The 22,740-nt window shown below is 44.5% G+C and overlaps 1 protein-coding gene across 10 annotated transcripts in view; it reads right to left on the bottom strand.

The window, feature by feature from the left end:
* Positions 1–22,740, bottom strand: part of BCL11B (BCL11 transcription factor B) — a 96,012-nt gene that overhangs the window by 59,389 nt on the left and 13,883 nt on the right. For 5 of the 10 annotated variants that reach the window (XM_005506108.4, XM_005506110.4, XM_065063534.1 and 2 more), the window contains exon 2: positions 21,361–21,726. The exons of 1 other annotated variant lie outside the window; for it this stretch is intronic. In XM_005506108.4, the coding sequence (XP_005506165.1) occupies positions 21,361–21,726 (366 nt within the window). Of the gene's footprint in view, positions 1–21,360; positions 21,730–22,740 lie in introns of all 10 variants that reach the window. 4 more of the 10 variants (XM_005506107.4, XM_005506109.4, XM_065063533.1 and 1 more) reach the window with 1 other exon arrangement.

Genomic DNA, 22,740 nt, shown 5'->3' with positions numbered 1-22,740 from the left:
AATCCTGGGTGAGAAAGAGATAGGAAAATGATGGCTAAGTCCACTGTCTGCTGTGGGCTATTGCTTTTCAAAAGCAGGAGCCTGCCTGATGCTGAGAGCCTAAGGGCTACTGAGCACCGCCAACTTCTTGTATACAACAGGCAGGAGTCAAAAGTATCTCGAAATAACCAAGGCCAGTCCCTGCCGTTAAATCCCTTTCCTCGTCTAGAGGGTGCACCGTGGGGTTTGACCACTGTCTGGGAGAGGAGTGAGGGAGTGCAACAGAAAGAAGAAATATTATTGTCGGGGGAAAAGAAAAAAAAAAAGTGCAAAAGGAGGGTTAAGGAGGTCTCAGCTGCCCACTCTGGTAATCAGTTGGTAAGAAACGTGTTTTCCATGTCTGAGCCAGAAAGGTCCTCCACTACTCACAGGTTTCTGAACAACGATGCAAAAATCCAACCATGTTACAAAATGTCTGATAAGTTCCGGATCTCACAGTTTCACAGCTCAACTAGGGATTCACACTGAAGCACATAATAACAATATTAGCTGCTAAAATGATTTTGCAGTTAAAATACTTCTAATTAGCAGCCAGCAACATCCTTTTATTTTTTTGTCTTTTTTTGAAAAGCAGTTAACTTCAGGGCTACCTTATACAAGGATGAAATGTGGTTGAGCTCTTTCTGTTACTCAAAAGACAGAGTTAGGATGTCTTCAAACTCTTAAGGCATTGGAAAACCGACTCACCTTTTTTTTTATTAGATCCTGTGGTTTCACAGGCCTGTTTGGCTTTTCTGCAGATCTTTAAAACCTCTGGTTAATTATTTCCTGTTTTAAAATCTAAAGAAAGCAATAGTCTAAGTGCCATTTAATAATTAGCTGGTGTCTTCAGAATGTAACATTTCAACTCTACTTAAAAAAAAAAGAAAAATAATAGTAAGAATAACAGCATGAGGATAATGCTACAAAACACACAAAACGGCCATGACCGGAACCTTCAGAGCTGCCGTGAAAACACATCATGGAGCTAATGGGATTTTTCCCCCATATCTGCTCCTTTTTTTGGAGATACAAAAAAAACCACTACTTACATTCCACAGGAAAGAAAAGGAAAAAAGGGAAAGAAAAAAAATAATAAAAAGAGAGAGGTGAAGGAGAAAAACAGGAAAAAAAAAAGAAAAGAAAAAAAATAAAGAAACACCCAACCCTAAGTAAAGATAAGGTTAAACACCATGCAGGGGTATTGCTGGGAGTCTTCCCTCCGAATATGCCAAGCCCTTTGGAAGATGCCTGTTGTCTTGAGGTGTGTGTGGGCGGGTGAGGTGTGACATTACATAACGCGCACAGGCGGCAGCGGCTGTGCACAACCGCACTGATGCAAGCGCTTGACTGTGAAACTCAGCTCTCCATTTCCTGGGCTCTTCATAGCTCCTGTCAGACCCTTGAACGCTATAAATGTTATCCTTTTTCTATGAGATGCCTTGGCTTTATTTTAATCAATGCATTTTATTTTTTTAATGACAGAGAAGCAACTACCAGCTCATACAGTTGGTTGCTTTGAAGCCCGTCTTAAATGGCAGTTGAGTTCTAGCACATAAATGTGAATACTTAATATTTATGCCACATTTTCTCCCTTTCTTTGAAAGAACCCCATTTACATATTTCTGGAGAATAATGATACTTCAGCAGGGCAGGTGAACACACATTTCAGCATATGGAGTCAATAGGAAAAGGTATTACGAGTCAATATTGTAAAAGTCAGCCTCTAAATTTAAGTGGCTTGAATTGAGCGTGCAGCTGTGGTTGCCTGTCAGTAGTTAGATGCTGTAATAATAATAATAACAACAACAACAACAATAATAACAATAATAATAATAATATGCCTTTCATTTCTCTAGTGCCTTCCATGCAAAGATCTGGAAGCACTTTACAAAGATAAATAAACGGAGCTTGGAACACCCCGTGCGGTTAATACATATCCTAATATATCTAAATATCCTGTTTTGAGCATGCAAGTCTTCTCATTGTGTAGAAATCTACATTTTATGTTGTCCACATATTTGCACATGGCATTTTGGAGGCTCAGATGTTGAGGACAAACTGTGGAGATTTTTACTTACCTAAAAGACCATGTGGATCCCCAGAAGCAGCCCACACTACGCCTACAAGACTGCTTATGCAGTGCCAAAACTCATCTTTTAGGAAATAGGGGTGTGGGTTGTCAATGGACTCGCTCAAGGGCTGGAGTGGGTGGCCTGTGGGGGTGTCCAGGTGCCACATGGCAGCATCGGCAGCTCCACCATGAGCCGGGACCCTGCGAGGACTCCTGCAGGACCAGCCATCCCCCCTCCCACCTGATGTTCATCCAAACCTGCTCCCAGATCCTTTTCTGTGCTTTGAACACGAAGCTAAGGGGAAAACTGAAGCACCTTGGCTCACCCCCATTAAACACACAAGAAAAAGGGCTCGTGCCTCCCCCAAGGCTGCATTCATCGCGTCCTCCTGCCGTCCCCTCTGCCCACCCCAGTGACGCAAGGCTTTGCTCCTCTGCTGTGAGAGCAACCAGGAGCAAGAGGATGGGAAACAAGGGCAGGACCGAGCTTAAAACACCATGAGAGATAAGTAAATACAGCATATCAACAGATGTGATACAGGGAACCAGAGCATTTTGTCACCTCAGGGTGGTGGTCTTTCAGACAGGGCTCTGGGCTGGGAAAGGGGCCAGGGCACACACCCCAGGGGAGGAGCCACTGGGGGTTTGGCACATCCCCCCCCAGAGCTCAGCTTTCCCCTTCCCACCCTCTCTGTGTCTGGTTTGTTCTGCCCCAAACGCCTCCGAGCAGAGCCCAGCTCTCGCTCCAGGGGTGCAGAGTGTCTCACACAATGGTGCCCTGATCTGAACTGCAATGTCCAGAAGCTACCGCAATAAACTAACAAATAACAATAATCACCCTGATCTGTGGAGTTCGTTTTCCAAAGGCATAAAGGGTTGACAGTAAACAGTTCATCAATTTTCCCAAGTTTGTTCCCCAACCCTTGTAATTAAGTCCTGGGGAGTTTCAATCGTTATAAAAATCCTTGTGGGGATTAAAATTTTTAGTCCTGATTATACCATGTTTCTATATACCAGCAAATATTCCTGATGTAATTGAAACCACCCCGATAGACGATTGTAACAATTTAACAGGCCCTCAAATTAATAAAGGAACTCAGTGGATGGAAAGAGCTGTTTCCAAAGGGCAAAATATATACAGTCAGGCAGCTAGAGAGAGAAATACCACTACAAATAATCTGAGGGTTTGACCATTAAAGCATGGTCAAGAGTGCTAAAATGCGGTAAATGAAGTGGCCAGGGAAGAGCCCCAGATAGGCAAGAGTCAGTAGCAGCAGCAAACTGAGTGGCAGAATCACTGGTAGAATTAGGCAGGCTGAGGCTTTAGCAGCTCTTCAGCTGTTCGGTAGCAAAAACAATTCCTGGAAGGGAGGGGAACTTGGGGAAAGAGGGGCAGATGAAGTCACCCTGCCTCTCCGTGCCTCAGTCTCCCCATCTGTGAAAACCAGCTAATGACATCCACCTGATTTCATTAAATGTCCTGGGAGCTGAAAAGAGTCTGTAAAAGCAATGTTCCAAGCAGCAGCACTGTTAACTGCTTCACTGCTGGAAATATGAAGGACTACCAGGTGATGCTGATGGCCCTGCAAAGCACAGATGGACAAACTTAATACACAGACACAATTAGCTCTGGGAGAGAATCACAGCTCCTGCTTTTTTGGCTCACCCCTTGCCAAAAGCAATATAAGTGTAGGCACTTTATAAGTGCTGAATTTCAATGTGAAAAACAGTTTACCTGCCTAGCATGAATGCATACATTACACAGTAATATACACTAACGGTGTTGGGGGGTCCCATTAACATGCACGTTTATAATTTGCAAATTTTTCCCATGCATGGAGGACATTCACGCTCAGCAGAGCATTTCGCTAACACCAAGCAAACTTAAATAAGCAAAACAGGCCGAGCAACCACGGTGAGAGTGGAAAGCAACAGAGATTTTTTAAATGAGGATTTCCTTTGAGTTTTGGATCTCTCAGGGGAAAATCAATCCAGCTGCGTGTGTGCAAGCGGGTCCAAGTCTGATAACTGAATCTGTCAAATTAAATGAGCAGAGCAATCAGCTGTAGATGGTAAAACAATCTACCAACTGAGGGGAACCCTGAAAATCTAAAGCTTCAGTCTTCAATTTACTGGACACCAACACAACTGAGTAAATAATGCTCTGAATGGAAAAGAGGTTAGAAAATTAACCAGCTTTTCAATAATGAAAGAAAGCAGACAAATAAACCAGCAATGAGGAATCTAGTTCAGACTATAATGTAGGTTAAAAAAAGGAAATAATAAACCGACGTTTCATTTGCACAAGGAAGCATGTTGCGAGCCTGTGCCCAATCCTGCTGCTAAATAGGACAATGAAAAGTTTCACCCAAAGACTTGGATCCAAGCAGAATTTGGCCAGTCACACGTACTAATTAGACAGGATAACTGAACCCTACACCAGGAGAGTAAAACACAAATGCAGTATAAAAATAATCCCTTAACTCTTTTCAGTATGACACAAAACTGAGAGCAAAGACAAGAAAGCAAAAACCATTCTGCATACATGACATTTTTTCTGAGGTGTATTTTTTCCCACATAACTCCCAGTTCATCCATTTATTTGTACAGAAATACATGTTTCTCCATAAAAGTATAAGACACAAAAAGGCTTTTGATTATCAGATCTGCTTGAAATGAAAGCTAAAGTTGATTACCTAAGAAAGCGTATTCAAAAAAAAAAAAAAAGAAAAAACAAAAACAACAAAAAAAAAAATACAGAGATACTGTGCAAACCGAGGTGAAGCAAAATAACTTCTTCAAACATTCATGGTTAGGATGAGGAAGCGATACTAAATTCATACTTATCACCCCAGTAAAACAAAGGCTAGTGGGTTTTTGTTTCATTTCAGATGAAAATGTCAATATACTCAAACAGCTGCTTACTGCTGTATATCACGGTCTAACCAAATCTTTCTATAACCTCTTGCATTACAAGCAAAATCTCTAAAATGTCACCAACTAAAAAACTGAACTAGCCTGTAATTAGTTTCAACAAAGTAGTCCTTTTAACCCTAATTTTCTAGATGTAGATAGCATTTCCGAAGTAAGCATTATGAACCTTCCTTAAGGACAAGCGGAATCAAATTGTAAAATCATAAGCAACAATCTAATAGGTCTTTCTCTAAGCAAGCCTTTTATTTCTCTATAATAAATTCAAATCCAGTCTTCGGTCTCTTAATAGGTGATCAGAGAAAATATACATGCACACCTAAACCACTACAACAAACCTTATTTTTTAAATAACACTTCAATCACTAATATAATAAAGACTGTTATAACAGGTTAGCACTGGTATCATTATTCCTTATGATTCAATATTCTAATGACTGACTGTAACAGAGGTTTATGTTCTGCCGAGGTTTATACCGCTACTTAATGTAATTAAGCAAACTGGCAGCCAATGCCTCTATGGAAATATCATTTCTATCGCAGAGTATTCCCACCAGAAATTCAGAGGAATCATAACATACAAACTTTGATTCTGTTTATTTTTTTCCCTTGCTCTGAAACTGATCTGACATTTCTTGGACTTAGTAAAGTGGAAGAAGGAATTAATTTGCCTTCTGTAGACATGTTATTATTGACAATACTAATAATCTATGACAAATGGGCCATCCCTACTCCTCTCTTTCAGCAGGCATTGCAGCCTGCAACAGCGCTGTGCAAAACCCCAGAGCTGGACTTTCCTCCTGCCGGGAGCCCTGCAAGCGAACCAGCAACAGGGTTTTAAGTAAGCCATTAAAATGCTAATATTCAGCCCGGGCCAGATCCCTGTTACCACTGAAAGCTGAACTAAAGCTTCTCTGGAGACAGGATAAGGCCCTTCCAATGTGATCAAAGAGTAAATACATGCAAAGCTCTGATGGGAAAAAGGATCTTTTTTCTAATTTTAAAACCAAACAGGGAGAGTCCACCAGCCTCGTAATCCATGTTGCAGTCACATTTAGGATCACTGGTGTCTGGGATTAACAGCAGCAAGGAGGATGGGTCCAGGCTAAAAAGTGCCACCTGAGGCCAAAGAGGAGCACTTAATACCCAGGTTTGCATGAAAATGGAATTAGTTACCTTTGGGGCTACACTCCCCTCCACTTGATGTGGCTCTGAAGACAACAGTAGGTGGGCCATATATGTATATACAAACATATCTATAACTACACACGCACATATAGCTGTGCACAGTTTTGTCACATCGACATTCAGCCCACCTTGCAATGGGAGCTCAGCCCTTCCGGCAGCCCTCACCCAAGCCGGAGCTTTATGGGGCTGCCCAGAATTTGGCTTTGGTAGCCAGAGTTCACCCAGTGCCTACAATAGCAGACTCGTGAGAAGACTTGGTTAAAATAAAGGCTTAGTTAACTCTCCCTCCCAGCCGTAAAGCTCTCTGTAGAGGGAAAAAAAAAAATAATAATAACACTGAAACAAAACCCACATCCATTTGGGGCGGGGGGAGTGGGACAAGGAATGATAACAAGAAAGGGAAAATGTCTGGTTCCTATTATTGCTATCTGCAGTGCTTTCGCTTCCACAAACAGCTTAAGGGAGTGCTTCTGGAACAGAAGTTTAACTTTCCTTAATCTGGGCTCTTAAACTGCCAGGATCTGGTTACATTTTCTCCCTCTCCATATTTTAATACTTTTATTTTATATTCTAATATGGGAGGGAGGAAGGGGGAGAATCTCAGTGTCACTGTAAGAAAGAAGTCACCAGGTTTTGCGATCCAGCAGCTTCCTTGGCAGAGGGAACTGCTGGTTGGCATAATCCACTCGTTTGACAAAACTACTATTTCTGGGCACAGGCTCAAAAACAGGTAGGAAGCAAATGCTGAGAAATAAGGAAGCAAAAACAGCCAACAGATTTTTCACTACCAAGAACGCCAAGAGTAAACATGATTTATTTAGCTGTGTTTAACATGTCTCTTCTGCACTAGACTGCAGAAATCTGCTTGCATTTAGAGCAGGAGGAGGAGAAGGCGGGGGGAGGGGATGAAAAGGGAATCCATTACGGCACTCCGCTGGTACTTTCTGAATTGTTCAGCCACACAGTTTTATTGAGTACAAGTATTTTCTAGCCCAAAATATATTCATGTGTCAGAAGAAAGCAGCACTAATCTGCTGTTAATTAACAAGCTGCTGCTAACAAAAGATGAAGGACCCAATTCATACAAACAATATTTACGTGGGTGTCGCATGATTTTGTCACAGATCTTTTATTTTTTTCCTCTCCCCCCCCTCTTCCTCCCTGCCTCCTCCTCTTCCTCAGCACCCCATTTCAGAGATGCAGTGCGAATGAGTCCCAGCTCCTCTTGGGACTGGCACTCACAGCAGCGAGGACACGCATCCTCATCCACCCAGCCAAACTCAGACAGAATCTCACCCGAGGCACCCGGCTCTGGGGCTCCCATCTCCCCTCACACAGAAGAGCCCTATCGTACACTTGCAAGCTAAATTTCCTTAGATTCTTATTCAGTTACAAGGCAGAAGCTATCTTCTGGCGCTATGCCCACGGCGGCACTGCTGCCGCAGCTCCGGGAAATGGTACGAAGCCTCCCCATCCACCATTCATCCCCACCGGCCACGGACAGGCTGCGAGACCATGAGATCAGGGACAGGTGAGATGGCCGTATCACCTCCCAGTGTCCTGCTGGTGATTTCACATTTGTTTAATCAAACCTTTTTACTGAGTAATTTGGGGAAGGGGGAAACATGCTAACAGCATGGAGACCCAGAGGGATTTGGCTTGTTCAAAAACATCAATGCATGCACAAAAGGGTAGGGCTGCGAGCAGTGAAACAGAGGGCAAGCTCTCCCAGCGATAGCCCCACTGCCATCACCCGCTCCCTGCTGTCCTTTTTGGACGGTAGTGCTTGTGGCCTCATCCAAACGGGTGCTGAGCACGGCAGGCTGCCCTGAGCCCCTGCCGGATACAGCCAGGCACTTTGGAAAATCAAGCCATTCACATCTTTTCTGCATCATCTGAGAAATGAGAGTGCCTATCTGCATATCTCCTGTGGGCGGTTTAAAGCTGGCGCTGGCAAAGAGATGGGAGGGTTAAAACCAACAGCAATGAGCACTAAATATTCCTGGACTTGCTCCACTCCCAGGAACAAAGGTGGGATTGCAGGGTTAGAGAAGCGCTCATGGTCTCCTGTGCTTTACCCACCAAGCCACACAGACCTAGAGAAGGGTTACGGAGGATGGGGTTTAGGCTCTGCTCAGCACTGCCACCACACAGTCAGGACTGGGTGAAGTGTAGGGACAGAAGGGTGGGAAACAGAAGTATTGAAGGGTATTGGAAGTGCCAAGGTTCTTCTGTGATGGCACACTGGAGTAGTATTTCTGCTAGCACAGCGCTCTGTCCAGCCCAGTCAGTGTTTCACCCCCAAGGCCACTGTTTCCTCAGTAAGAAACAAACTCCGCGGGAGCATACACAAGTCTATCCCTCAGGGTTTTCCCTCTGTACCCTTACCCTGTTCCCAAACGCATGTTTTTTTTCACTGCAGAAGTCAGGGCACCCTCACCAGCACCCAGCCCCACTCACAGCTCTCCCCTGCCACTGCCCCCTCTGCAGGACCCACTCTGGGCTGCGCCCTGGCAGGAGAGGGACCTGTCCTGAATGTAAACTAACCCCGACTCTTCTCCGCATCTTCCCCTTTTCATGCACATCCAGAGTCACCTTTGCCATTTTTAGACCAGCATTTGAACGAAGTCCTGGCCTGTGCTTTTTCAAAGACCTATTTTTTTTATTTTTTTTTTTTTACTAACAGTGATATTTGAAACACTGACATTTACCATTTGAAAAGCAAAGCAAACACATTTAAACAAGCATCTTAAAAGAGCTAATGAAAGAGAAATAGATCCATCTGTATTGAATTCTCTACCCACTATCACTCTAAAAAATAAACCTTTCCAGACAGCAGGGAAATCTCCCTGTAGCAAAGACAATAGGAGTTCCCAAGCGCCCCTCGGAGGGAGTGAGGACAAGCCTCCCCAGGTGCACAACCCCACCCAGGTAACGCCTGCCACAAGCTGCTGGTTCCCCGGCACAAACCCCAGCCGGAGCATCAGCAAGGCTCCAGTACCAAAGGACACCTCATCAGTCCAGCTCATCAGTCTTTCCAACACAAGCAGGTGCCTTTGCTAGGGGTCCCTCATAACCTCCCTCTGCTTAAATATTTCTAATGAACGTTCATTGTCAGATAGGGGGCACTGAGGACTGAATGTTTTTCCTCATCCACAGAGCAAACATGATAAGGACAAGGCCAGTCCAAGACAACGCATGGTCAAAAGCCCCCGACCTGAGCGATTGGTGCACATGGTGGGTAGTAAAGATGTCCTTCACTCCTGTGTACAATGCTGCTAACAGAAAACTACCTTGTATATCTCTTTCAAGAAACAGCTCTGATCAGGTATGCTTGATCAGTTTCAAAAGCAAAAATAAAGTGCATCATCTTAAATTATAAACTTTGCACAATGAGATAGCATCCTTCAGTGGAGTCTGAGGTGGCCAAAGGGGAGGCTCAAGGATTTTTCTAGGAAGGCCTGGGGGTGACTGTTTTAACTTCTTTCTGCAAGAAATCCCTGTACCATAAACATTAATCAAACACTATATTCTGCCTTTTAGTCTTGAACAATTATGAGTACAGTTTTGTGATCTTTAGCCATATTTACTGATACTCAAAGGCAGATTCTATCTTGTTAGATTGTTATAAATGGGACCCCAGGGAATCGGCATACAGGCAGAGGCAGATGTGAGAGAGCCTTCTCAGAGCTCGGGTGTGCTTCACTTTTCTACTGCTGAAATTATGAATATTTTGGAGCAAAATAAACAACTTTAGGTTCCTCTGCCAGATCATTACAAAGAGCTGTCCATAGACTAAAAAAATAACACCATTTTGCTGAACTTAAAATTTTTTAAAGTTAACTGTTAAATTTCAAAGTGTGGTTTACATGTGCTGGCCACTTGTATGCACAAAAGTTTCAGAGACAGACACAGAAAAGGTTTCTAGTTATAAATCATTAAAGAAAGAAACCCACAAATTCTGTCTCATTCTTTCTTAGTTAAATATATTGTCTCTGCTCCAGACCTGTTTTATAATACCATAAAATAGAGGCATGTTTCCGACACTAGGTTTGAGAAGCTGTCACATTAAAGGTAAACTTTTAATCTGCTATAGACAAACAGCACACATTTTTTATTTCTCGAGTAACAGCTCTGGAGAAATGTTTAAACAAGAATTTAAGAGCTTTGTGGTAAAGCCACATATAGGGGTCTCAGACAGCTACTGGGTTTGAGCTTCTTTTCTTTGTTGTTGTCCTTTTTAATTCTTTAAATAACCTACTCTGAAGTAGACTTCTAGGAGCAGAGTAACCAATATGCACGGTAAAGTGAACCTCTAGGCTTACTTTAATTACTAGTTAATAAAAAAGAAATGCTTAAACTGAAATGCAGGCCTGAATTTCTAGTTATTTATCCTCATCTTTTTATTTTCTTGGGACGCACAATCAAATACTTTTAAGAAGTTAATTGTGTCACAATTAGTAACACATTAGTCCTCCGATATTTTTAATAGCAACCTAGGTTTTTCCCCAAGGCACTTAAAAATGGCAGGCTCGGCTATCCGCTCCTTTTTTTAAAACTCCCATGCACTTTCTTCTTTAAAAACCTCCCACATGCATTTCACTTGGTCTGAAAATACCAGCACAGATCTTAATCCTGCCAACGCTTACAGACATGCTTAACTTTCTGCACATCAGTAATCCCGCTGACTGGAAGGACGGCTGGCGTACCTACAGCTCGGCGCCAGCCAGGGATGAAATCCTGCCCTCACTAAAGCCAGTGGCAAAACCCCCATTGACGTCAATAAGGTTGTGCTTTGACATCCAGTCTGTTACAGGATTGGGACCATCCTCATTTCAAGGTACTTTCCCAAACTATTTTTTGTTTTGGTTTGGGTTTTTTTCTCCTTTTTTTCCTTCCTGCTGTTTCTCCCCCTCACCTCCCACACTCACTCTTGTGGGGCCCCATATTGAGACCACTTGAAAACTTCTACCTTTCAAATCCCTCGACAAGGGAAACCCCCCTCGCTGAGACGGGAAACGTCCTTTGCAGGTAAAGCTGAAAGAAACTACTTTGCCCTGCTGCGTGCATTTGAGTAAACTAATTAAAACTTGGGAACTTGGGTTCCAAACAATGCCAAGAAGCAATTGTTAATATGAGCTGAAGTGAAATGGGAAGCTCCAGATGTTTAAATTAGCTGTAGGGGGAAAAAAAAAAAAAAAATAAGGAAAAGTTTTTTCATAATTTTACCATAGAGTCAAGGTGGCGCAGCTTGGACTGCACGGGGTTAAAATTAATTTGGGGGCTTGCACTACGGTGAAGGAGGCAAGCGGAGGGGGAGGCAGCGGCAGCCGCTCGGAAGTGCTGCGGTGCTGTGAAGAGCAGGCAGAAGTGAGCAAACCAGCTGAACCGCTTGCAGAATTAATCAGTAACAAAGAGGCTGGAGCTGTTGGCGGGCTTCAGCCCTTGAACCTGGACTCTGCTCTATAAATTTCAACTTGGAATGGCTCTCTACTTGTTGAAAGACAGGTTGGCTCCAGGCCAAGCCATAAGGAAAAAAAAAAAAAAGGCCAAAAAAGAAAATTCCTTCTTGCTCAGGAAACTTCCCTTCAGCTTCTAACTCTTTTTATGAGCTAGTAATAAGGCACTCTAGAAAATAGGAAACGAAAAGCGGGTATTGAAAGGAAAAAATGAGCCGGGAGTTGGTTTAATAAAGAAAATAAAACAAGTAGGTGCTAATATGAAATCTGGATTTTGCCTGTGCACAAGTACATCAGCTATAATAGAGGACTCTCCAATAATTCAAAGGAGACTTTTACAGTTACAGGTTTGACTCTGAAAATAATAAATGTCTTAAAAGAAGAAGAGAGCTGTTTAATACCTGACTGCAGTCTCATCTTGTTCTCTCCTCCCCCACTACTCCACCTTGTTTAAATGACCATTACACAAGCAGCGTGGTATAAAAAAACATGTAAAACCATCATTTATTCAGCAGCATCTCTTTCCTTTCTTATTTTTCCCCTCTTTAAACAGAGGCATGTGGGAGAACCAGCGCACTCCTCAGCCTCTGCTCATTGCCAAGACAGTTTCAGCCACAAATACCTCACTGCCGTGGTGCTTTTCCAGCTTGAACAGACAAGGAATGGGCTGGGGCAGAGTGAGGGGCTAGATTGCGGAGGGGGGGAGCTGTCAGAGTGGGAAGAAAGAAAGCAAACATCTATTCAGGGGCCAGACACGCAGAGTGAGGTCAGCTGCCGAGACACAGCCCTGTGCAGCAGCAATGCAATTACATCCAAACTCTGCACAGCACCGAGAGTCCCACAACCTGCACGTAAGGATGGGACCGGAGGATCTAGGGCAGCTGGAAGAAGGGGTATAATGATTTTAATTGCTCTTCCGAGATGCTTAAAGGGTAGATGAGATGCTCTTTAGCTAGTGCAGGGGGCTGCTGCTCTATGCTGCTTGCAAGAATACATGCAGATAAAATACCCTAATGAGAGAGTGGAGAGAGAAACATGGTAAGTGCCAGATATGATCAAAAGGTGAAATAAAACATTGAAATAAAATGCAGCCTAATCAGAGCATGGAGGACAGGGATAGACAATCTCTTCACCAAAAGTGGTTGTTAAGGTAAATTAGATTAATCACTCCCACCTCCTTTCCTCCCCAAACTCCCTTGTTTTTAATGAAGGGGCTTACTCCTGTAAGGCTGAACGCCATCCCAAGCTGCTGGACATTTAAAGCTATATATGTAACAAGCCTGCGACAGGCACACATCCTGTACTTCCACTTTCCAGGAAAACTGGGATCTGCTACTTGGTAGGTCTTTTCCATCTGCAGCTTTTATGACCCTGCTGAGGGACCAGTGAGCAGTGTCCCCCTTTTCTCGTTCAAGAAATACACTACTTAATGCCAGAAGAAAGAGCAAGTTTAAGAGCCGTTGGGCTTAACAGTGGTTTGTGTTGATCGTGCTCGAACCTTTCTGCAAAGGCATACATGCAAAGAGGAAGAAACAACAACCGCTAAGTAACCACTTCACATCTGCCAGTAAGATTATTAAACTCCTTACAAGCGGTATCTACCCCACCTTCCCCACTACACACAAACGTACACACACCCCCAAGCTCTCCAACATGGCAACTAGAAGCCAAGACATATCTCCTTTCCCCGCTGCAGCAACCACATTCATTCCTGTTAAGGGGTTAACGATTCGTTTCCACTACTTCTCTCGAGAAAACCTACAATGAAAACATTGGCTCATGAAAGCGTTCTCACTGCCAGAATGCCACAGCGCAAGTGAAAAGTCCGTTTTGTTTTCATTACATCTCTGGGATTTCCGGCTTAACTCCTGAGCTTAGACACCAAATCCCTAGATACCCCACCCACCCACTTTTTCTTCTTCTTTTTTTTTTTTTTTATAACATTTATACTGCACAGCCCACCAATTACCATTTGGAGGGTGGGAGGGATCGGGGAAAAGGAACCATGCTGAAAAGGATGCTCTTGCTGGAGCGAGCGCCTGCATCTCCCCGGCTGAGAGCTACCCAGTTCCTCCAGTTTTCCAGGGCTCTCTGCTGAGAAACATAGTTTTATTGCTATGCCTGGCCTCCCTCCTCTATTTCTCACCCTCTGGGCTCCCATCTTCCCACTCAGCCACTGAAGCCAGCGCTGAAACTCAGCCCCAAATCTATGCCCTTTGAAGTTATGTGACATGACATAGAAATCCAAGCCTTTCTTGTACAAAAAGTATGATTACTTCACAAGGTTTTTTTCTCCAGTTATGATAGAAAAATGTTCCAATCTCCAAAAAACCCTAGAAAGGTTCAACCTTTATGTCACAGCCGATTTGGTCACTGTGTATATAGGCAACGCAGTTCAAACACGGGCTGAGACAGAAAAACAATCTATTGAAAAGACATGAAGGGAGGCAGCCTCATGCTATCGCAGCACTTCTGTCCTGCTGAAGCAAAGGAACAATTTCTGTGCCTTTATATATTTATTCACCACAGGAGAGGAACAGCAACTTCTTCTATCTATATAGGAGCTTTCCTGTTTTATAGTACTTCTATGGAACTGGCTTTCCTTCAGTTACATCCCAGTGCAAAATTCCCCTGCGAATGCACACAAATTCCTCTCTTGCAGTCAATACTCCACTGAGCACAAGCCTATTGCTCTTAGTCACACCAAAACAGATGCCAAAGCAGTCTATAGGATGGTTGGGCACTACTTTTACTTTACTCCTAACAGTGCTCACAAAGTTGTCAAGCAAAATGAGTAATGACTAGCTGACCAGTGCCTTTTCATCATTTACCATTACTGTTGTCTAAAAAATCTACCAGTCTTTCCATGCTAATACTAAGCGGAGATATACGTGGTTTCTGGTCTCCCACACATGACCCAACTAATTTCACAAAAGGACCCAAATGACGGAAAAAAAACACTTTATTGGGTGACATTTTGTCTAGGCTCTACCTCTGAGGAAGTCCAGAGTCCTTCCACTGAATTAAAAGAGGGAAACGGTAGTGCCAAGCTGGTGCAAACAAGGAAGTTTTGCTCCTAACAGAGTGACTCCCGGTACATATCCACCCCGGAGTGAGAAGGCTCTGGCCACGTTTATTGAATGACCTTCTTAAATCCCCTCTCATCAGCCTGCAAAATGGCACTTCTGTCGAAAGAGTTTTATCTAGCATTGTCACATGTAAAACCAAAGATGACTGTAACTAAGAGTGATTAGAGAGAGAAAATAACAGCAGCAAGCTCCTGTTTCACAGTTTGGTACCCCACACATTAGGGGGCAGGTCCCAGCTTGTGCCACCCCATGCATCTGGCATGGCACCACCGGTTTCAGGGGAGTTACCCCAGGTGAAACCGGGCTCGACCACTTGCTGCTCCTCTGGCATCGTCACCTGCTGTCCTCTGGCCTCAAGGGAGTCCAGCTCATCACACACAGGGCACAGAAAATAACTTTGAAAAACAGGATGGCGAGAGGAACAAAACAAGAAGCTGAAACCAGGAGGGAGAATTGAGGGCATGATACTCCTCAGTGGTTTTTTGGTCTGCTTTTAAAGCCCGGTGTGATTAATTTCACACTTGACTCTGGCGGATGCTGGGAAAGCCTCAGTGCCTGGTGGGGCCACACCCTGGGAAGGACACGGCTGGGGGCAAACTGAGATGGGTGAGGGGACAACGTGGCTGGTGGCCCCTGGGCCGGGCTGAGCAGAGGCTGCTGGAGCCACGCCACATGGGTGCGGTGGAGTTCAAGCAAGGGGAAGAAAGGGTTTCATAATTGCAGGTTTCTCCCCTTTAACTCTTGCTGGGATCAGCAGGGTGCTTACCGCTGCCTTGGCAGTGCCAACAGCCGCAGCCCTGCCCTCTCTCACTGCCAGCTGGGGGCCATGCCGAGAATGGTGGGCTGCCAAGCCACCACTGAGCACCCTCTGCACCCGCCCCGCTAAAGACCCCTAAAAATATGGATAACATCCTCTGGAACGCCTCCACCTGGCCTCACCGTCACCCTTAAAACTTTAAGCTGTCGATATTTCAGCAGCCCGCCGTCATGCCTGAAGCTGCAGTGAGCCAGGGGAAAGCAGCTGCCAGTGTCCTGTCCCTCAGAGGAGAGCCAGGCTCTCCCAGCATGCCCCCACCCTCCCTGCGTGCAGACAGGGCGCTGGGTGAGATCACACAGCTTGTTTTTCTACCCAGAACCTAAGCCAGGACCTCAGCCAAGGTCCCCAGGAGCAGGAGACTTGCTTGTTAGCCCTGCTCTCACAGAGCTGCAGCTGACACCTTCCATGTGTCCCCCCACTGAGCTGCTCAGCCACACCAACTAGCAAAACACATTGCTAAATACCTGGTAAAGCTGCAGAGGAGGAGAAGGAGGAGGCCAGGTAACTAATCTGTGCTCAGGGAAAGCATGGCAGATGCGAGGGAAGAAACATGCCTGGAAAAGCCTCACGAAAAGGATTGCAGCTACAACCCAAGTTTCTCAGGCACTGTTACCACACACTTCTGGAAGCCTCTTCTTCCTCAAGTAGTGTTTTCCCTGGCCTGGCTTTGACAAGTCATTCCTGCAAGACCCACGGCCCTAAAGAGGTGCTGGCAGCAGGACCCTGTGCTGTGGCAGCTTCTGGCCCCTGAGCCCTGTGCTGGCTCAATGCTGCTCAGGACGTCTCTTCCCAACCTGCCCGACACCGACATTGTTGCCACCAGCCTCGGGTTGTTTCAGCTCACGTTTTCCTCCCCTCACGTGTGAAGGCATCATGATGGCTGTCTGAATCCTACAGTTAATATGGGTGCACAGGTCCATAATGGTACATTGTAAGTGAATGTCTCAGGGTAGACAGCAATAATAATTAGCTGTCATGATTTGAAAAAAGGATAATCCATGCCATTGAGTTAACAATCACTCACACAACACACATGGATTTAACTAATCTTAATTTGGAAAAAAATAACAATTCTAAATATATCAAATAGCCCATTTCATGGCAACCTGCGGCGGTGTTTATCTCTGGCTTCCAGCACATGCGAGTTATTTAGTTTCTCTCACTGGCAGTTTTACCATTCAAAAGCCTGAAATGAACATTCATGGAGCAGGGGTTGCAGTTAAATCCTGTCTCTGACAGGGAGCCTTTTTTCTCGATGCACATCTAGTTCAAGTACGCTGTGTATGGAGGCCAGCACTGGTGGCCGGGATGGGATGCACGAGGAATTCCAGCCAACCGCCTCCCCATTTCTACCACCATCTTTGCAGAAATTAACTATCCTGTCTTAATGAACCTCTGCTTCTGGTGTGGCTATCTGTCTGCAAGGGTATGCTGTCTCAAACATGTGAACCAGCAAGTGAAGCTGGAGAAGGTCTGGTCCAAGCGGTGCCTGGCCCATGGAGGCTACTTCCTCTCTGCTGCGGTTCTCTGAAACCATCCAGCATTAAAAACAAGCTGTACATTACTTTTTCTTTAATTTGGATCATTTCAAAGAGCCCTGGTAAGAAACAGCCTGATGGCCCATGAGCACAGCAGGGCCATGAGGAGGACAGGAGATACCATGAATAAAAGGACAACATGAGCTACCTCCCCGGGACCTTCTTCAGCCAGGACAGGTCACCTGGTTATGCCCAGGATCTGATAAATATGAAAGATAAAAAGAAGTATAAAATACAACAGTGGTCTAATTGTTTCCAAAATACCTGCCAGCGGTGAAATGAAAGCAGCAGTAACTGATAACTCCTAGCCAACTCATTGGCCTGCCTGTGTTTTGCTGTGCAACAATCTGGTACATCTGTTTGATGCTATCACACCCTCTGTACAAGAGGTAGAACTGATTTTCAAAAAGGTCAGCCAATTGAAAACAAAACAAAAAAAACCAGAATCTTTACAGGACAGACTGCTCCTAAGCAAGTCACATCCTTCCAGTGCCAGTAACATACTACCATACACTTCAGGAACAGCCGTAACTAAATGAAAGCACCTTGAAAAGCTTGAATTTGCAAGTTGCCAGTCAGGAAAAGATGACAGACTTCATTATCAGGAGGTCTTTAAAAGCTGATTGCAAAGATAAAGTTGCCTTTGTCTCTACTGATACCTAGAAATGTCAGTTGGGATTTGTGTTGCATGCATGCAAATTCCTGCAGACTCCTGAGTTCTACCCGCCTCCCTTGAAACAGCACAAGGTCTGTTGTGTGGCCAAGAGACATTCGGTGACCACAGCAAACAGAGTTATCAAGAAAGAAAGAAAAAAAGGAAAAAAGAAAGAAAGAAAAAAAGCAAGCAAGGAGGAAAGATGTCTGCATTCCGAAGCATCCTGCATCAGGGCAAGCACTCGGCATGGTGCTGCATCCCAGCATCCTCACACCCAGAGGGAAGAGAGGTACAATGGCAGAGCCAAGCTCAGCGTTTGACATACCCTCCGTACACTCAGCCATGGTAAGCTGTACGGTTTGGCTGCTTAGTCACACTGCAGAAGGACACACAAATCATTTCGACCAAATAAGAAGGTCTACAAAAATAACAGAAGATCAAGGAGAGGAGCTGAAACCTATTTGAGGGCAGCAGCAGTGGCAGCATATTTCAGGGAGCCGGAGTGGCAAGTGGGTGATTTCTGGTTTCCCTCTTCAAATATAAAGACTCAATTATCTTTGAACAGCTTGCTTTACACATGAATTGACACATTTATTTTACAATAAATAACTGAAAGTTATCTATGTTTCCTTTACTGTTAATCTACACAAAGAAATAATAAACAGAGCTTGTCTACAAAAATGCAACTACTGCAGTCCTCAGAATTCAATTAAGCTAAAATAATTAATGCTTCCACCATATTAAATTACTTTGTACATTTGAGCCACTGAAGTTTTTTTTATTCTTTAATCTTTTTCGCCTTTTTATTTAATAAAAAAAAAAAAAAAGTTAGTTTCAAAGTGGGGGGGCTGGCTAGGAGGGGGAAAAAGAGCATGATTTGCTGTTAAAATGTAATGGTCTCCTTTAGCTGACACAGCATGTAGAAGTGTTTTGTGCCTTTGATTAAAATAACATTTTAAATGCTTTGAACAAACATATCTCCCCATACTTCTAAGGGATTATTTTACATATTTCTTGGTGGAATAAAGAAATTCATTCTTCCTGTCGCAGTACAGAAAGGCTAAGAATATCTTTCGTCACATATAAAGTAAAAATACTGTAGGCTGTTGCATTATTACAAAAAAAATAAAAAAATAAAGAGAGGGGGTGGCGGGGTGGGAGAAAGCTGCCTTAGAGATTAAGTTTCCCTTTTATGAAATCGTATTTAGTCTCTTTTTTTAACAAATCTAACAACAATGCTCTACAGCCGCTCACTGGGAAATACCTTTAATGTTAAATGCAGATTCTGATTTTCTTGGCTAATGCAGAAAGCCTTTCTATTGAAATATAAATAAGGGGTTTGGTATATCCCACTAAAGCCTTTCCAGTGAATGACTTCTGTGGGTTTTTCATGGCTACCCTCCATGGCTGTAATGTGAGGCTTTTATCCTACTATTGAAAACTATCCGCTGCTATTAAAAAAATATGGAAGGACACTGCACCTTTTTATCTCGGAGCTGGGCTCCTAATTGAGAAAGCATTCTTACTGCACTATTTAGTGGATGTCCCTATCTCCGTGCACTGCTGAGAAAATGCCAGTCAAATGATAAATCCTTTTATTTTTCTCAATTCAAAATCTTTCCTACATATTTTCATTTGATATTCAGTTTCGTCTGAAAGAGATTAGGTGCTGCAGATTGGCTTTTAAATTTTTTTTTCATGCCTTTTCCATGTGTGAACACCCCCATCACCCCCTCCCCCAGCAGATTTTCTGCATGGCAAAAGCGTTAGTTATATTGATGCTGACCTCCAGAAGTTGGAATGGGACAGCAACCTCTGCACTGGGTAAAGCCATTGAGGTATCTTGCTGTGGACTGAACTTGGTCATAGATTAGTAAAATGTGAGATCTGGACAGCAACAACAGTGTGGGTCTCCTGAACCAATCTTACTAAGCACTTGGGTACTCTCTGCAAGGGGCTGAGCACCATCAGCTATTGAGAGAGCTCAGCACCATTCAGGAAGCCTTCAGCAGACTGGAAAAGAAGGTCCTGAATGCGTCTCTGCCGCTCCCACCAAAAGGGAAGGAAATATAGCCCTCAAATCTGCTACAACATGAGGTAGATATTCACAACTGCAAAAGGATGGGGAAAGTTGAAAAAGGATGGTGAAAGGACAAGGTCAGGTCTTACAGCAGGGTTGCTTACAACTCTACAGCGCGGGCTGCCACTGCTAATGCCCCCAAAACTACCTTGCTAAGATGGTGACTGCACCCATAAAAGATTCCTAGAAAACAACAAGGTACTCAATGGGTGGCATGTGCCTATAGATCATCTGGAGATGTGAAGACTGAAGCAGTTCAAAGCCCCCATCTTCATATGATATGATGGCCAAGCCCAGCAGGTATGCTGGGGACTGACTCAGAGACCTCCAGTGCAAAAAGCGGGACACTCTGAATCTTCAATTGTAAAGATAGGAGCCTCTCACAAGTCTTCTGGGGACACCCTAATGGGAACATCTCTACTACAGGCAGGATCCTGGACAGTCAGATCTAATCCCATAGGACAATTCCTAGAGAAACTGGAATAGTGGCAGCAATGACAATTTGCCACTGGCTTCCTGTATGGAATACCACTGATTTGAACAAAAAAGGCCCGTTTGAGGAAAGATCCTGCTGTGTAACCTGAAACTCCTACGCACTAGCAGGGAGCATAGCCTTCCTTTCACTGCTGCAGAGGAACACATGGCTGCAGAGAGAAGAAACACCCAGCATGTCTGAAGCAGCCCCACGCCAGGTGCTCTGCAGGACCCGCTGCACAGCAGCTTGACCAGGTGGGTTCCATCACCCAACTACCTGCCTCTGAGCTGGAGGGGTCCGCAGAGCAAACGTTAACTGCACAGTGTTTTAGAAAAAGACATGCCTCTAATTCACTCATCTGGGCCAGCCAGTGCTCTAGTCTCCTCATTCAAAAGCCCCATTTGGGGTGTGCATGTAAATTCAGGTGTCGCCCACCCAACTCCAGACAGCTGCAGAGACCCAGGACAGGCAGCACAGTCAGCAATGCAGACCAGAAGCTGATGTCTATCCCCATCAAGGGGACAAGCAAGGATTTAATAAACCCCTACTCTAGCAACAAAATCTTCTTCCCATTGCAGGCAGTGCGGGCAGTGGGAAGAGGATTATTCCACTGTCTTCAGTGAAGTCAGGATTTGGTCCTTCCCAGTGGGTCTGCATATTACAGAGTGTCTGAACTGGACTGAATTGGGCATCTCACCGAAGTCACTTATCCCTCCACCACTGCTACCTCTTTAAAGATGCTCCTGAAATGGTTTCTGACCACCGCCTTCTGCTTTTTCTTATGTGTACAGGTTGCCCCTGGGCTCCCTGGGGAGATTAAGAGTTCCCTCCCTGCAGGAGCTGGCCCTGGCAGACAGCTACGCTGAATGTAGCGTGGGATGGACAGCCCTGCTGATCCCTGCGGAGCCGTGAAGATCCTCCAGACCGCTGGTTCCTATAAAGATCTGTTACTGAAGCTTCTGTTTCATGGCACTTTCTAGAGGACTCTTGTTAAAAGATTACCTAGGCAGTTGATTGAGTGTAAAACATGCTGTACCTGCAATGTTCTCCTGCTTGGGGCAAATTCCTTTTGTAGGCGTGAGAAGACGGTCTTCTTCATCGGGTGTGACTTGGATCCCGATTTCCACTGGCTCTGACACTTTCCTGAGCTCGGCGCGTGAGGAGGGGGGAGGGCTGCTCTTATCCATGCTCTTTTCATAGCAGGCACCAACAGTGCCATTGCACTGTTTTCTCTTGTGCTCTATAAAAACCAAGATGTCTCCCAGCGGGAAGTTCATCTGACACTGTCCACAGGTTAACAAGTCGGGGTCTGTCCCACCTGCGGCGATGCTGATGCCACCCGGCTCTGCTATTGCCAGGCTCTCATCCTCGTCGGCGAGTGCCGGTTCCACATGGTCAGCCTCTGCTTTACATGGACAAGGAGAAAGAGGGAGGAAAGGGATGAGGGGAGAAGAGAAAGAGATTGCTTTGAATGTTCACACACTCTGAAGGATGCATCATGAGAGGCCCAGCCTCCCCCAACCCTCCCAAAGAAGCCAAGCCTGATTAGATCTTTTTTTTATTTTTCAGTTTTTCTGCTCTCCCAGAATGATTTCAATATATTTTGCAACCAAGCCCTGCCTGAAAAAAAAATGGAAAGGCTGACCTGGCATAGCTTTTCTGACAGCTCTTTCCCACTGCTGCCAGCACTGCAAGAATATCAGCAAAGAGCCATTTCACAAACATTCAAGCCCCAAGTCACTTTCTGAAATAGTTCCTCTCTTTTTATCCCACCTTCTCATTCCCACCATATCTCCCAGCCGTCTGGCTAAGGCCCCATCCAGCAAATGTTATGCACCTGAACCTCTCCTCCTGTTTCAGAGGGGGGGAAAGCAAGGAGGGAAGTGCTTGTGTGCTCCAAACAAGCAGGATTGGGCTACCTGTAGCATATGAAATGAGTACCACTTTGCTCCATTACAAAGATACCGGCAAGGTTAAAAAACCACCCATTAACACAACTGCAAGACTAAGGTAAGCAGGATATGGTCTCATGAGAAGTTAAGGGGTTTCAAAAGTGTGCGCGGTGAGAAAGAGAATTAGGCACTTATTTAACGTACTAGAATATTGGCTGAGCCTGAAATCTTCGACTCATGCTGATGTCAAATATGTCTGCAGTTGCTATATAGGTTAATAAAAGTTTTTTGTTTTAATCTTGCACATGGACCTGATGGATTTTATACCATTACCCCCAAAGACTGCAAAAGCATTTCTGAGTGACCTGCATCAGTTTCTAAGAAGTAAGTAACTTCTCATTTCATAATTAATAAAACAGTGCATTTTTAATGAGCATTTTAGAGATAATGCTTACATTATAAAATAATTACAGATCACAATCCATTTCTAGGGCAAAACGTGCTTTTTTGGTTTGTTTTCTCTT

The sequence above is a fragment of the Columba livia genome, chromosome 5 (genome assembly GCF_036013475.1).
Source record: "Columba livia isolate bColLiv1 breed racing homer chromosome 5, bColLiv1.pat.W.v2, whole genome shotgun sequence".
Taxonomy (NCBI): Eukaryota; Metazoa; Chordata; class Aves; order Columbiformes; family Columbidae; genus Columba; species Columba livia.
This window is presented reverse-complemented; position numbering and strand designations above follow the sequence as displayed.